The 14,814-nt window shown below is 42.9% G+C and overlaps 1 protein-coding gene across 1 annotated transcript in view; it reads left to right on the plus strand.

The window, feature by feature from the left end:
• Positions 1 to 14,814, plus strand: part of INSYN1 (inhibitory synaptic factor 1) — a 40,190-nt gene that overhangs the window by 15,711 nt on the left and 9,665 nt on the right. Inside the window, exon 3 of the mRNA XM_082254060.1 lies at positions 7,366 to 7,855. Coding sequence (XP_082110186.1) covers positions 7,700 to 7,855 — 156 coding nt within the window. The 5' untranslated portion in view covers positions 7,366 to 7,699. The remainder of the gene's footprint in view (positions 1 to 7,365; positions 7,856 to 14,814) is intronic.

Below are 14,814 nucleotides of genomic sequence, written 5' to 3' on the forward strand. Positions count from 1 at the left end.
CGGAGCGCTCAGCGTTACAGTGTTTAATGACAAAAGCCGTAGACTATATGTGCCGGTTATTTGCATTACACCCCTTGAGTAACTTCAGACCAGGCAGGGACAAGGTTTCAAAAGCTTTACTTAGAAAAGTGCAAAATGAACATTTCAAAGTCCAACATGCAAGAACAGGATTTTTCCTATGTCCCTAATCAGGGCATGTGCTACCCCATCATATATAACAGGAGTCCATTAGTGGCATTCCCCGGGGTGGAATCTTCAGGGATGAGCCCCAAGTACAGCTGACCTTCTATGTTACAGCAGTAGCTGCAGCAGGCAACATTCTTTACTGTTCACAGGTGCGACTCCTCATTGGTAACTCTCAGTCTGCTTCCCAGGGGGTCTCAGGCCCAGAGCTTTCTGTTCTGGAGCATTGTCCATCTTTTATAACATAGGACCAGTGGGTCTGACCTAGAGATAACCCACAAAAAAAAAAAAAGGGGCATACATTAACTCCTCCCCTCCTGTCCGGGACAGCTTAATTTCAACCTGTTTACAAGTTAATTATATTTTTTATGGAGAAGCATTGCTTTTAAGTTGGGGTGCTGTTTTAATGTCAATGTTGCATTAAACGGCAGCCTCAGCTTGCCTTTGGGGCACTAGTGAGTGCTGTCTCTGGGTCCCCACTTGGGGGCGCAGTAAGCCTCGCCCACAGGTTTCCTCCCAAAATCATACTGCTAGGTAGGAATGGAGTAACCTAACATACAAAAGGGCTAGAGGGATTGTAGGAGCACAAATAAGAAATGTTGAGCTGCTGGTCTTTAGTAGAAATACTCCACCATTGAAACCACATTTAGAGTGGGAACTAGAGTTAGAGGCACATGCTGGGCATTATGTATTAAACTGGTCCTTGTTCAGACCTGCAGTTACTTTTCCTGATGAAGGGAATCTTGCATCACTGATTTTATTTGTGGCTCTTAGATATCATGTGATCCCAGGCAGAGCACTGCAAAGGAAGATGATGCTGGAAGACTTCCCTCTGACAGATGTCATTGCAGGTCTGAAGGGGAAGCAGGTAGATATACACCTACTGGCCACTTTATTAGGTACACCTTGCTGGTATCAGGTTTGGCCCTATTTTGCCTTCAGAACTGCCTTAATTCTTTGTGGCATAGATTTACCAAGGTGTTGGAAACATTCTTCAGATATATTGGTCCATATTGACATGATAGCATCACGTAGTTGCTGAAGATTTGTCGCCTTTACATCCAGCAACAATACTCCAGTAGGCTCTGGCATTTAAACAATGCTCAGTTGGTACCAGAGATGTATAGTAACTAAGTAGAACTACTTCACTACTGTACTTAAGTACCGAAAGGCGGTATCTGTACTTTCCTAGAGTAGAATTTTTTTCTCATACTTCCACTTTTACTTCACTACATTTTTTCAATGATTTCAATACTTCTACTCCAATATTTTTTTTTTTTGTGCTGCATAGTTACTCGTTACAATTATAAAAATTACCACTGCCAGAACAGTAGATGGCAGGTTTCATGAAGCTCAAAACATGTGTATTATCAGCGCATATGAAAATAAAAGCTACTGTATGTATAAATAAAAGCTGCATTTGAAATAATAAAAAACAATATGATGTTCAAACTTTTTACTTCTTTTTTAATAACTACATAACACAGTACTTGTACTTTTACTTTCAGTACTTGAGTAGCAAAATTTAAAAAAAAACTACTTGCAATACTTAAGTACAAAAAATGTTAAATACTTTAGTACTTCTACTCAAGTCACTTTTTGATCGAGCACTTGTACTTTTACTCAAGTATGGGTTTCGAGTACTTTATACAACTCTGGTTGGTACTAAGGGGCCCAAATATTGCCAAGAAAATATCTCCCACACCATTATACCACCATCACCAGCTTGAGCAGTTGATACAAGGCAGCATGGATCTATGCTTTCATATTGTTTACGCTAAATTCTGACCCTACCATCTGAATGTCGCAGCTAAAATAAAGACTCATCAGACCAGGCAACGTTTTTCCAATCTTCTATTGTCCAATTTTGGTGAGCCTGTGCAAAATGTAGCCTCAGTTTCCTGTTCTTATCTGACTGGAGTGGCACCTGGTGTGGTCTTCTGCTGCTGTAGTCCATCTGCTTCAAGGTTCGATGTGTTGTGCGTTCAGAGATGGTATTCTGCATAATTTGGTTGTAACGAGTGGTTATTTGAGTTACTGTTGCCTTTCTATCATCTCAAACCAGTCTGCCCATTCTCCTCTAACCTCTGACATCAACAAGGCATTTTCGTCCACACAACTGCTGCTCACTGGATATTTTCACTTTTTCTGACCATTCTCTGTAAACCCTAGAGATGGTTGTGCATGAAAATCCCAGTAGATCAGCAGTTTTTTAAATACTCAGACCAGCCCGTCTGGCATCAACAACCATGCCACGTTTAAAGTCACTTAAATCCCCTTTCTTTCCCATTCTGATGGTCAGTTTGAACTTCAGAAAGTCATCCAAATGAATTGAGCTGCCGCCATGTGATTGGCTGATTAGCAATTTGTTTTATCAAGCAATTAAACAGGTGTACCTAATAAAAGTAATAAAACCGGTGAGTGTATGTATAATTGTTAGCATCTGTAATTGGCTGTAGTGTGAATTTTTTGCACAAAAGAAAAGCATGGAAATCTATTTCCATAAAAAGAGAACAAAAAAGATCTAACCAATTCCTCCATCCATGCCAAACAGTGCAGATAGATGAATATGATAGATGAATCTACCGCTGCAGCCATTGTGTTCTGACAGTCAGCTCCACCAGCTGTCAAAATACAGTGCCTGAATATGATTGGTCTGTTTGGCTGAGAATTTTCTATCCAGCGTCTTTGATCTTTCAATCTAAGGATGTCAGACAGGAGGATGCTGATTGGGCCACCCACTGTGTCAATTTTGGCCTGTTCATCATTAGACCGCTGCGACCCAAGATTGCATGTTTGCAACAAAAATAGCTACCAGGATGCTTAGAAATCCGTATGACTGTGCTTGCATGTCCAACTATCCCTTCACATCATTAGATAAGATATACTCTGTCTTACTGCTGCATTTATGACTAACTTAATAGTTAGTTTTTTTTAGAACTAAACACTCCAATCCCAACCAAATCATTTATCTTGTGACAAAACATTATGAGTCATTCACTACTCAATTGCCTATTTTCTTCTATTTTTACTTATTCCACTCAGTTCTGTTCTTCTTGACCCTGAGCTTTTTTCTGTGTCAGTTCTGTGCGGATGAAAAGATAAATAATTTTGACAGCGTGTGACTTTATTGTGTATCAGCTGTCTGTAATGGGACATCAGTTGGTAACTCTGTATTAAAGATGAAGTTTATTCTATTTATCTTTTTTCTTCCCTGGTTCATCCTTTCCCTTCTCAATGTGCAAAGGAAATTTTTTAAATAAACCTTTCTGTTTACATACCTTATTTTAGATCCATTGATGTCTTCATTGGGTCTCTGTGCTTCTATATGCAATGCAGGCAGATCATAGCTTATAAGAAGGGCCATCAAGGAGCTGTACATCACAGCACCCTGCCTCGGTACTTATCTCAAAAGCCCTCAGCCTTGATGCACGTAGTAGGCTTGCTTTTGGGAAAAGTTATATAAATGTCAAAATTCTTTGATGGATGTCAGTCTGGAGGAGTGAGAGTTCTTAGGCAGGCTGTATTTGCATGTAGACTGCCATAGGTGACGACCACATGCGGGTAGGGTTACCACCTCATCCCTTTAAATCAGGACACATATGAATTACACAGGTTCTGAGGCTAATTTAATGCACATAGGGGCACTAAGTAAATTTAATTACCACCTTAATCAGCCACAGAACCCATGTAATTCATATGTGTTCAGTTTTAAAGGGCTGAGGTGGTAACCCTACCTGCAGGGCCGCTGATAGTGGGGTGCACTAAGCCGTAGCATACTGACAACCACTTAAGCCCTGGAAGATTTTACCCCCTTCCTGACCAGGGGGTTTTTTGCGATTTTTTACTGCATGACTTTAACGGACAATTGCGCGGTCGTGCGACGCTGTACCTAAACTAATTTGATGTCCTTTTTTTCCCACAAACAGAGCTTTCTTTTGGTGGTATTTGATCACCTGTGCGATTTTTTGCTCATGCGCTATAAACAAAAAAAGAGCATCAATTTTGCAAAAATAACAACATTTTTTACATTTTTTTGAATAACTAGACACTCATTTATGTCATAAGACTGCTATACTGCTGATGAGAAAAGTTATTTAGCAGTTTATATTTACATAAAATAATTGCATTTCCGTGTCCTGTGTACTGTGGGAGATCAGATATAGTGAATGCAGGTCCCGGATTTAGTAACATTTTAAACCACGGCCAAAATTGAGCACAATGAGAACCACACCTAATATCTTCTGTGTGGTGCTGTGCACCGCACTTTCTTTTCCCAGGTAGGAGACTTATGTAGCATCCTCCTATGTAGGTGCTAGTGAGAGAATACAGTTTTTGGTTCTGTCTGCCTATCAGAGGAGCAGCAGGTAAATCTATATTGCTCTCTGCCTATTAGAGAGCAAGATCTGTTAGTGAGGTCTGCTCATTGTGCTTAGTATTTGATTCATTATGTCTAGAGAGTGTTTCACACTGGTCCAATAGGGAGGCATGTTGGACAGTGCAAGGAAACCTGACAAATCGATGCATAGGCTTTGGTACAGTCCTGGTGATCGGCAGGGGCAGGTTGCCTCGGTGCATTCTGGGACACTGTATAAAAGCCAGGAGCACATGTGCTGCGGGGGTCTTTGGCTGGAGAGCTGGAGGGAGGGTGGCGGATGCCTCCTCCTCTGTAGCAGTGGCATGTGGCTTCAGTAAGGTCGTCCTGAGGGCCAGAGGAACGGAGCTGAACCCAGAGGTCCAGGAGAGCTGACTGAGGGGAAGACACTGGAGACCCTAGAAAAACAGTATCGTGAGTACAGGGACGCGTGTTGAGGTGCCTGACCTGGGGGGGCCACCCAAAGAGTAGGATAGTCAGTGGACGCGTGTCAGCAGTCAAGAAAGAGGATACTGAGGAGAGTGTCCTGAAGATAACCTTAGTTCATCAAGTCATGTTAGGAAAGAGACTTAAAGCTAAATTCACCTCAGTTGCAAGGTGGATACAGCCTGGCTGTACCGAGAGATAGAAGTCCTCCAATATTGTGCATAGTTAATTCAGAGTATCCCACTATTCCCTTTTCCCAACCCTAATTTATCATAAAACTCAAAAAACAACTACATACCTCTGGACTGATTATTGGACGAGCCAAAGAGGAAAAGTGAGAGACTGTGCATGTCAAGGTTGCTAATGGTAAATCAGGGGGACCCATAAGTGTGACATCTGGCAATCCTCAAGGGGGCAGTGCTACACTTATAATATTGCTTACAGGCCCACTGCTTTCAGAAAACACTCCCGTAGCCAACCTCTTGAGCAAGTGCAAAGGGTATCATCTTGTGTCCCTTTTGCAGTTTGAGAGAGCTGAATCCATATCCCACCCCCAGGAAAAAAATGATCTGGGCCCTGGTAAGAAGTTCATTGTGCAGTGAAATCAGAGTATGTCATTTCACTACAGGAGACAAGCTGCAAGACTGAAGGTAAAATTAAAGGATAAGTCCACCCTAACACTAAAATCCCTGCATCCATAGACCTTGACGAACTAACACTAACCCATCTAGCACTGTAAATAAGAAATCAGTATACATACCTTTTTTGAAGCCGATTCGACCCCATCCCTCGCTGAGCTGTCAGGCGTGTCTTCGCTGTGGAAGCGGGTGCAGAAGACACGCACAGGTGTGCACAGCCTATTGCATTAGGGTGTGCACCTCAAAGATCATACACATGCATGTGTATATATATATATATATACATACACTAACTGTGTCAGTAGGGCAAGGATTGGTGTCAGTTGGGCAGTAGATGGTGTCAGTAGTTTTTATTTTCATTATTTTCTTCACAAATCATTTTAGGAGCTCCTTTAGGGGGCTTTGCTAAAAATATCATGGGTTTAAATAGTGGGAATCTGCACCACACAGGGTGATTAGGGTGTGCCCAGGCACACCTGGCACACCCTGTGCGCACGCCTATGAAGACACAGCCGACAACGGAAGCCCCATAGTAAGTCTATTGGTGACGTCACTTCCCATTAATTTCACAGCCGTTGTCGGCCATGTCCTCTGCAGAGCTTCCGCTGCTGAAGACCGGGTTAAGTCAGCTATACTGATTTCTTCTTTATAGGGCTAGATAGGTTAGTATTAGATTGTGGAGAACTATAGATGCAGAGATTTTAGTTTTAGGGTGGACTTATCTTTTAGTCCCCGTTCACACTAAGGCGACTTGTGAGGCGACCAGGTCGCCTCACAGGTTGCCGTAGGTCGCCTTCCATAGGGAAGCTGCAGACCCGTTCTAATAGGAGCGACACAAGTCGCTCCGACTTAGAAAAAGGGTCCGGAGCTTCTTTGGGGCGACCCGGAGGCGACCGCCATAGACTTCAATGTTATGAAGTCTGTGGCGGCCGCTCCGAGGTCGCGGCGCGCTGCTCGCACCATGACCTCGGAGGTCGCCCTCCCGAGTCGGATCGCCCCTATGTGAACGGGGCCTTAAAGTCTTGTTTTTTTTTTTGTTTATAAATAACAAACATGTTATACTTACCTGCTCTGTGCAGTGGTTTTACCCAGAGAAACCCCGATCCTCCTCTACTTGGGTCCCTCGCCTATGCTCCTGGCCCCTCCCTCTTGCCGAGTACCCCCACAGCAAGCAGATTGCTATGGGGGCACACTGAGCCGAGCCACTGCTCTGTGTCCATTCAGAAACTGAGCCGTGGCTCTGCCCCACCACTTCTCTTTCTTCATTAGCTCATTGACTTGGTGCCAGCTGCTATCTCAGCCAATGAGGAGGGGGAATCTCAGACAGCTGAGGCTCTCGTGCAACATCGCTGGATCGAGATAAGGCCCAGGTAAGTATTAGGGGAGCTGAGGGGGCTGCTGCAAACAGAAGGTTTTTTTATCTTAATAGAGTGCATTAAGATAAAAAGACCTTCTGCCTTTATAACCACTTGAAGGTAGGGCTGGAAGGGGCGCTTTATATTATTATTTTTTTCAGAATACTTAGGGAATATAATTTCACTGAAGCAAGGGCAATAAAAAACAAAAAGAATTTGCTTGGTTTTTGTGGGGTTTTTTTGTTTTCTTTAGCATTTTCTATGGTAAAAAATGTATGAAAAATCTAAAAGCAAAAGTAGAAGCCTTTTAGCATTCTATAACTGTAATTTATCTTTTGCACCTTTTTCAATAACTATGCATAATTGTCATCTTATTTTCTTTACACAGGGCCCAGTTCTCCAGTCTGGATCTTCATGACTTGCCATCCTATCTGCTGAAGTTGTGCTGCACGTTAAAACTCTCCCATCGGATATCTTCTTTCATGCCCCTGCCTTCCTTATTAGACCAGACACTGTTTCCCAAGTTTACCTGTAGCCTCAAAAGTAGTGTCTGCCTGACCTTATACCATTTTTTAGCCCTCCTGAAGAGGGGGCTGGGGAGCACAGTGAGAGGCGGAGTGTAGGGAGGGGGTGCAGGGCCAAAGGGGGTTTAGACGTTAAGATGCAGAGCTCCCCCCAGAGGAGAGAAGCTGTAGAGGAGGCTGGAGGCCTCTCTCTGAATCATGTGCTCTCGGGGGGTGGGGAAGACCACGGAGCAAGGGGGACGGAGTGGAAGAGCTGGGGAGAGGGAAAGAATCCGAGGGAGAGTACGGGCAGTCATTGGTCAGCTAGAGGGAATTTTACGGGATCTCAAGCAAGTGGCCAAAGAGCTGAGAGAGGTGAGTGACTGTAAAATCAATCTCCATAAACACGTTTATACCACAAAGCTTTGCTCAGCATTCAGAACTTTGCATGCAGGAAAAATGAAATGTATTTGTACTTTTATTCCCCGCAGTTTTCTATTCATTAAAAACCTGCTGTTTCAGTTTTCATCATTATAGTACCTTATGGTGCAATAGTTAAATTTGTGTAATATCTACTGTCTGTACAACTCTCTGCTTACCCATGATCCCCATAGCATTGCAAAAGGAAGCTGCAATAAATCACTAATATCATTTTTTATGGCACAGTATATAACATCTTCCTGAAACGATATCTGTAAAGGCGCAACTGCTTTCCCCAGAACAGTGCAGTTCAGGATGCCAGAACTTCATTCTTTGGACCTGAAGAGAGCTTTATATCTGTAGGGATTAAAATGGCACTCTAGCTAGATAACGTGGGGAGAGTTAGAACTTCTGTTCGACTTGTGTTGCTGTCTGCATCCCTATTTCCCTTGCGTCCAAACATGTCCCTGTAACAGGAAGGGGAAACCTCACAATGGGGAACCCAAAGAGCAATAAAAGGAATTTTTTTTTTTTTACAGAGCAAGGAAAGATTAGAACCTTTTAGAACCCCAGGTTCCTGTTGCTACATGTGTGGAAGATTTCCCGTAACTGTTGGCCAGATTAAAATACAGTGCTGTCCTAGACACAAGATTGAAAATAGGTTCTTATATATGTTCCGCCCCTTGTGCCATACAATTATTTTAGTACAATGTAAAAACGAATACTATAATTAATTAGTGGAGGCTAAGGGCTCTTTCACAGGCCGTTCAGTTATTTGGCTCTGCACCGGTCCTTTTTTTTTTTTTTACACGGAGCGGATGACATTTGTGTCATCCGCTCCATTTGTCCGCATATCATCCCATCCGTTTGCGGATGATATACGTACATAATGTAAGTCCATGGGCATTGCGGATGTCAGCGGATGACACCACTGACATCCGATTTTGCTTCCTTACCGTTTTTTAATGGAGGTAAATTGGGTTCTGTTCCGTTCCAAATCTGTAATCCCATTGATATACAAAAATAGGATGATTTGCGGACATACGTGTGAAAGGGCCCTATATGTTGTTTGCTTAACATTTAAATCTATTTGTTTTTGGCCAACAAACAAGACAAAGAAGTGTTGTTTTTATGTTTCTTCTAAAGAGAGTCTGGCCTCTCATCCTTTTAAATGACATTGACAGAGGAACAAATATATGATCTCCTGACTGCATTTAGATCTTTTTTCTAGACCAACAAGCAGGACAAAGAGAGATGTTTTTTTATGTTTTTTGAAACAGAGAATCCTGTTACTTAGAAATGGATTAAGGCAGGCCCTAAGTACAGTAGCAGCTTTGTCCTACCATCCCTTTAATTGACATTGAAAGAAAGAAAAAGGAATATGGTCTCCTGACAGAGAATCTTGTGACTCAGAAATGAATTAAAGGAGAAGTATAGCTGAAGCCACACTATATTGTCAAAAGTATTGGAACGCCTGCCTTTACTCACACTTGAACTTTAATGGCATCTCGCTCTTAGTCTGTAGGGTTCAATATTGAGTTGACCCACCCTTTGCAGCTAAAACAGCTTCAACTCTTCTGGGAAGGCTGTCCACAAGGTTTAGGAGTGTGTCTATGGGCATGCTTGTCCATTCATCCAGAGGCGCATTTGTGAGCTCAGGCACTGATGTTGAAAGTGAAGGCCTAGCTTGCAGTGTCTACTCTAATTTATCACAAAGATGTTCTATTGGGTTGAGGTCAGGACTCTGTGCAGGCCAGTCAAATTACTCCACCCCAAACTCACACATATATGTCTTTATGGACCTTGTTTTGTGCACTGGTCCAAATCATTTGATGGAGGGGCTTGGCCCCTTAGTTCCATTGAAGGGAACTCTTAAGGCATCAGCATACCAATACATTTTGGACAATTTCATGCTTCCAACTTTGTGGGAACAGTTTGGGGATGGCCTCTTCCCGTTCCAACATGGCTGCGCAACAGTGTACAAAGCAAGGTCCATAAAGACATGGATGAGCGAGTTTGGGGTGGAGGAAATTGACTGGCCTGCACAGAGTCCTGGCCTCAACCCAATAGAACACCTATAGGATGAATTAGAGTGGAGACCGCGAGCCAGGCTTTCACTTCCAACATCAGTGCCTGACCTCACAAATGCGCCTCTGGATGAATGGTCAAGCATGCCCATAGACACATTCCTAAACCTTGTGGACAGTCTTCCCAGAAGAGTTGAAGCTGTTTTAGCTGCAAAGGGTGGGCCAACTCAATATTGAATCCTACGGACTAATGCCTCGTACACACGCATCGATAGTTGGCCGTGAATTTTCGGCCAACGTCTGATCGGCCGATTTTCGGCTTGTTAGTATGATCCTTTCGACAACCGACTCCGACTTTTCGGCCGAAAAAAATATGGTGTGCAGGCTATAAAATTTTTGTTGGCCGTCAACATAACGGCCGATTTTCCGTCAGTCAGTACAGATTTTGGCAGACAAACATCTGATGAGCAAGACTGGGCATGCTCAGAGAAGAAAAAACACACGGAAAGTAAACCAGCACATGACATCACTTCTGAAGTTGGTTTTTATTGGCCGAAAATATTTGTGCGCAGTCTAGAGCACATTTCAACCAACACAACAACACTGGACAAAAGACGGCCGATCGGTCGGCCGATAATCGTTGCGTGTGTACGATGCATTAGACTGGGATGCCATTAGTCTTCATGTTCATAAAGAGATTATCTATTTGTTCTGTCCACTGTCAACATGTTTTTTGTTTACACATGTGCACTGAAGCAGACCAGACTAGTTTCTAGTGCTTCTCTCTTAGTCAAACAGGTTCATACATATGCAGTGCGGGAAATGCAGCAATCCCTGCACATTTCCTGCACCACATTGCAATTGCACTTTGTTTACAATCAGCTGCGGGTGTCAATACAAAGTTCATGAAACCCCAAACGCATTGCAATTGGAGTGCAGTTTCTCTGCACCGGATCACATGGTACACAACGACCATGTGATCTGAAAGAGGTGCAGCTCCACAAAAGGTATCTGCACTTCTTTGGTTCGATGCAGCACGATTTGAGCCCATTCAAAATGAATGCAGTGCAGTTCCTGTGTGATTCACATGCAGGTATATAATGTAAACCAGGACTATGTGATGCTGTGTAAACAATGATAGGAGGTGGATCCAATGTCAATGTAATTTTTTTTACAGTAGTTGCATTTAAAGCCCCGCTCTGGGAAACGTGAAATTATATTTCTGGGAAACTTGCTTGTTTAGGTCTGGGGGACTTGTTAAAGTAAATTTACTTACCTCATCCTCCGCTCCTCCATGCTGCTATACCAGTCCCTACAGCTTCTTCTCCCCCATACCTCAACAGTCTAAGGTCATGACGCCATCAAGACCAATGCAGGGGTAGCGCTGCCTGCCAGGGAAGCGCAGGATTGGACAAGGTAAACTTTCTTTTACTCTCCCAGCGACTAAACAGACAATTCGCCCAAGGGTTATTCACGTTTTTCTGGAGTTGAGCTTTAAAATACATTTCACGGATTCTTTTTAGCAAACGTATAACTGAATTAATTGGTATTTATATCTGCCTGGGGTTCGGCTTTAATTAAATTCTTTTACATCGCAGTAGGTTACATACAGTTATTTCTAGTAAGTCTTTAGTACCAGCAATATTGAAAGTCAGTAAGAAAGGTAATGCTTTCCATACCTGATGTCTTTAGTACTGTGCAGAGACACAAACTCCCTCCTAGCAGCTGGTATAATATACCTTCAGCAAAATTGGAGTAGTGAATCCTTCAATTTTACAGGTAGTTCAGACACAACAGATTTCCTAAAAGCTTATACAGTTCACAGATTTCTAGTTTAAAAAGAGCTCCAGTCATATTTGTGTTTTTTAAAAAGTCAGCAGCTACAAAAACTGTAGCTGCTGCCTTTAAATTAACAGATATTCACCTGTCCCAGCACCCAGCGATGTGCCCCCCTGAGCCGTGCTTTCCAACGGCATTCTATCTCTAGGGCCAGCGTCTCAACTGTGGGCCCCCAGCTGTGACAGCTTGTGGCTTCACATCCCAGTGCCCGCTTTGCATTGTGAATGGTCCCACAGACTTTTGGGACCTGTGACAAGTCCCAGGGGACTGCAGGGAGGGAGGGGGGATCACCGCTCAGGTCATCTAGAAAGTGGGAGAAAGGAACCTGTCAAAACCAGGTACCCGCTCCCCAAAAAAAAATCCAATTTCTTAAAGAGGAGGCGAGAAGTGGAACTTCCCCTTTTGGGTGAAGCTCTGCTTTAACTAACAGAGTATGAAAAATAAGAAACAGCAGTCAAATAGCAGGACTAATGGATATATATAATGATACTTCCTAAGTAGACATAAATACATCCATATTAGAAGATCTCAGACTAATAAAAATGCAGCTTTGACTCAAGAATGACACATTTTTCCTAAAAGGATTAAATTGAAAATGTTTAAATCCAGGTTAAACGTTGTGTGAGTCTTGGGTGAAAACATTTTAAACCAAGACCTGTTTTATTTGAATTCCGTGCCTTGGAAAATCTATATTAGTGTGTACCAAATATAGAAATTCGGGTCACCTGGAGGATTTTGACTTTCTTCATGTGAATACAAATTATTTTAACCTAATTTTAATGATGATCATTCTTGGGCTGCAAGCAGTCAGTCGATAAGCGCAATTTAATGGCTGTTTTTTTTATATTTAAATAACCAGTCCTTCAAGGGGTTAACCAGTAAAATAAAATTAAAAAAGATATTTCTAGCAAATTTAGGGCAGTATGTGCCCAGGGACAAATGGCCAAAACACAGACTTCCTTAACATTCCAAGCGTTCTTCCCTGGGTGCATACTGTACTAAATGTTAGTACCACTCGGGGGACCCTCCAGTGCCTTTAAGCCGCTTATAGAGTTTTACAGGCTGCTGTTAGTGGGGCTGGACACTGTGCCTTCTGCTCGCACAAGTATGAGGCCTGACAGATTCACCTGCTGGGGATACTGCTGGTGGACTCCATGATTGTAGTTATTTAGTCCTAGGAAATCCAAGAAGCTATAAGGCTTAGTTTAAAGTAAATGGCGAATGAGGCCAAACTGCAACTGCGAGGCAAGTGTTCAGCTTGCAGCTATGGCATGGCATTCTAATTTAGAAGCCCATTTGGCTCCCAAAAAAACAGGCTTTTAGGAGGTGGAAGTATTACCTTCTGAATACATGTCAGCTCTGCCTGTACCACAATCTGAAAAGTGGTCCATTTCAGATCTTCTCAGGGTAATCATCCTTGTTACCAGACAAATATATCTGAATCATCACTATTTTTTTTTTTTAACTGAAAAGGCCACATTTAAATGTACATACATCTTCGAAATTAAAGTGGTAGTAAAGGCTAATAACAAATGTCCTCTCTGCTCATCCCAAGACCTCCTGCTTTCTACCTCCCTTCTCTCCTCCTCCCGTGCTCGTCTCTAGGACTTCTCCAGGACCTCTCCCATCCTCTGGAACTCACTACCACAATCTGTCCAGCCCCAATCTGTCCAGCTATCTCCTACTCTTTCCACTTTTAGGCGATCCCTCTTAAGGGAAGTCTATCTTGCCTTCAGCTAATACCCAAATCTTCTATTTCTCCCATCAGTTAATCCCTGAGTCTCAGTTCACACTGATGTGGTGCGGGAACCACAGCGAATCCTGTGTGGTTCCTGCACCACATCAGAATCGCAGGCAGTTCACACTGCACTCTGCGAACGGCTGCGGGTGTCAACATAAAGTTAATGACACCCCCCAAATTGGTTCGATAAACGCAGTGCGAACTGTGGTATCTGATGGAATTGGATCACATGGGTCTGAACACCAATGCGATCCAATTCCAGTGCCGACAAAACAAAGGGTCCTGTACGTTTTTGGTGCAGGTTCACTGCGAACTGAGCCATACATAACGTATGGCTCAATTCACACTGCAGTGAATTTGCATGTCATTTGTACAGGAATCCGGTGTGATTCCTATATAAAGGACATGCAATGCTGGAGACGCATCAGTATGAACCCAGCCTCACAGTTATTTCCTTTTGTTCCACCAGCCCCTCCTTATAAGATTGTACGCTCGCAGGAGCAGGGCCCTCCTAACCCTCTAGTATTGAATTGTATAGTTATTGTACTGTCTCCCTTCATATTGTAAAGCGCTGCGCAAACTGTTGGCGCTATATCAATCCTGTATAATAATAATAGTTATTCCTAAAAATGCTGTTTTCCCCTTTTCCTACTTATCTTGCATAACCTGTATAAAAAAGAACAGAGTAAATACTCTTTTTTTTTCCAGTCAGGTCCGGTCACACAATCCAGCAGTAAGGGAGCGCTTGACAATGGCTGTGTATTCCCAGGGCTGTGTCATCACCCATAGGCCCCCATTGTCCATCCATTGTTGGTGCTTCCTCTTTTCCCCTGCAGTAGCTGCTTTCTGACACAGGGGAACCGGAGCTGGTGGATCACATGGCCGGAGCAGAGTGGAGTAAAAAAAGGTATCTACACTGCTGTTTTTTATACAGGCTATGCAGGATAGGCAGGAGAAGGGGAGGCAGCATTTTTAAGAATAATCGCTATTAAACTTCTCTTATTCGCTACCGTTTGGTCTGTTTAATCCACCATTGGAAGTATTTTGTTGTGTCTGATAAGTGCGAAAAAATACCTATTGATTTTGTCCTATGTCCTCTGCAGACTTCCTGTGTTATCTTAAAGAGCCCATCTAATTCTTATAAATTTACTTAATTACATAGTTAAGTGGGGTACACACTATGAGAAAACTGGACGAACGGCCGTCCGATTTTCCACAAAGGTGCGTATCATGATGTAAACCGACAATGGTATTAACTTGTACAAAAACGACAAAGGCAAATGTTCTTTCTTGTGTATGATTCCTAG

This window comes from Pelophylax lessonae (assembly GCF_965119305.1).
Source record: "Pelophylax lessonae genome assembly, chromosome: 4".
Classification (NCBI taxonomy): domain Eukaryota; kingdom Metazoa; phylum Chordata; class Amphibia; order Anura; family Ranidae; genus Pelophylax; species Pelophylax lessonae.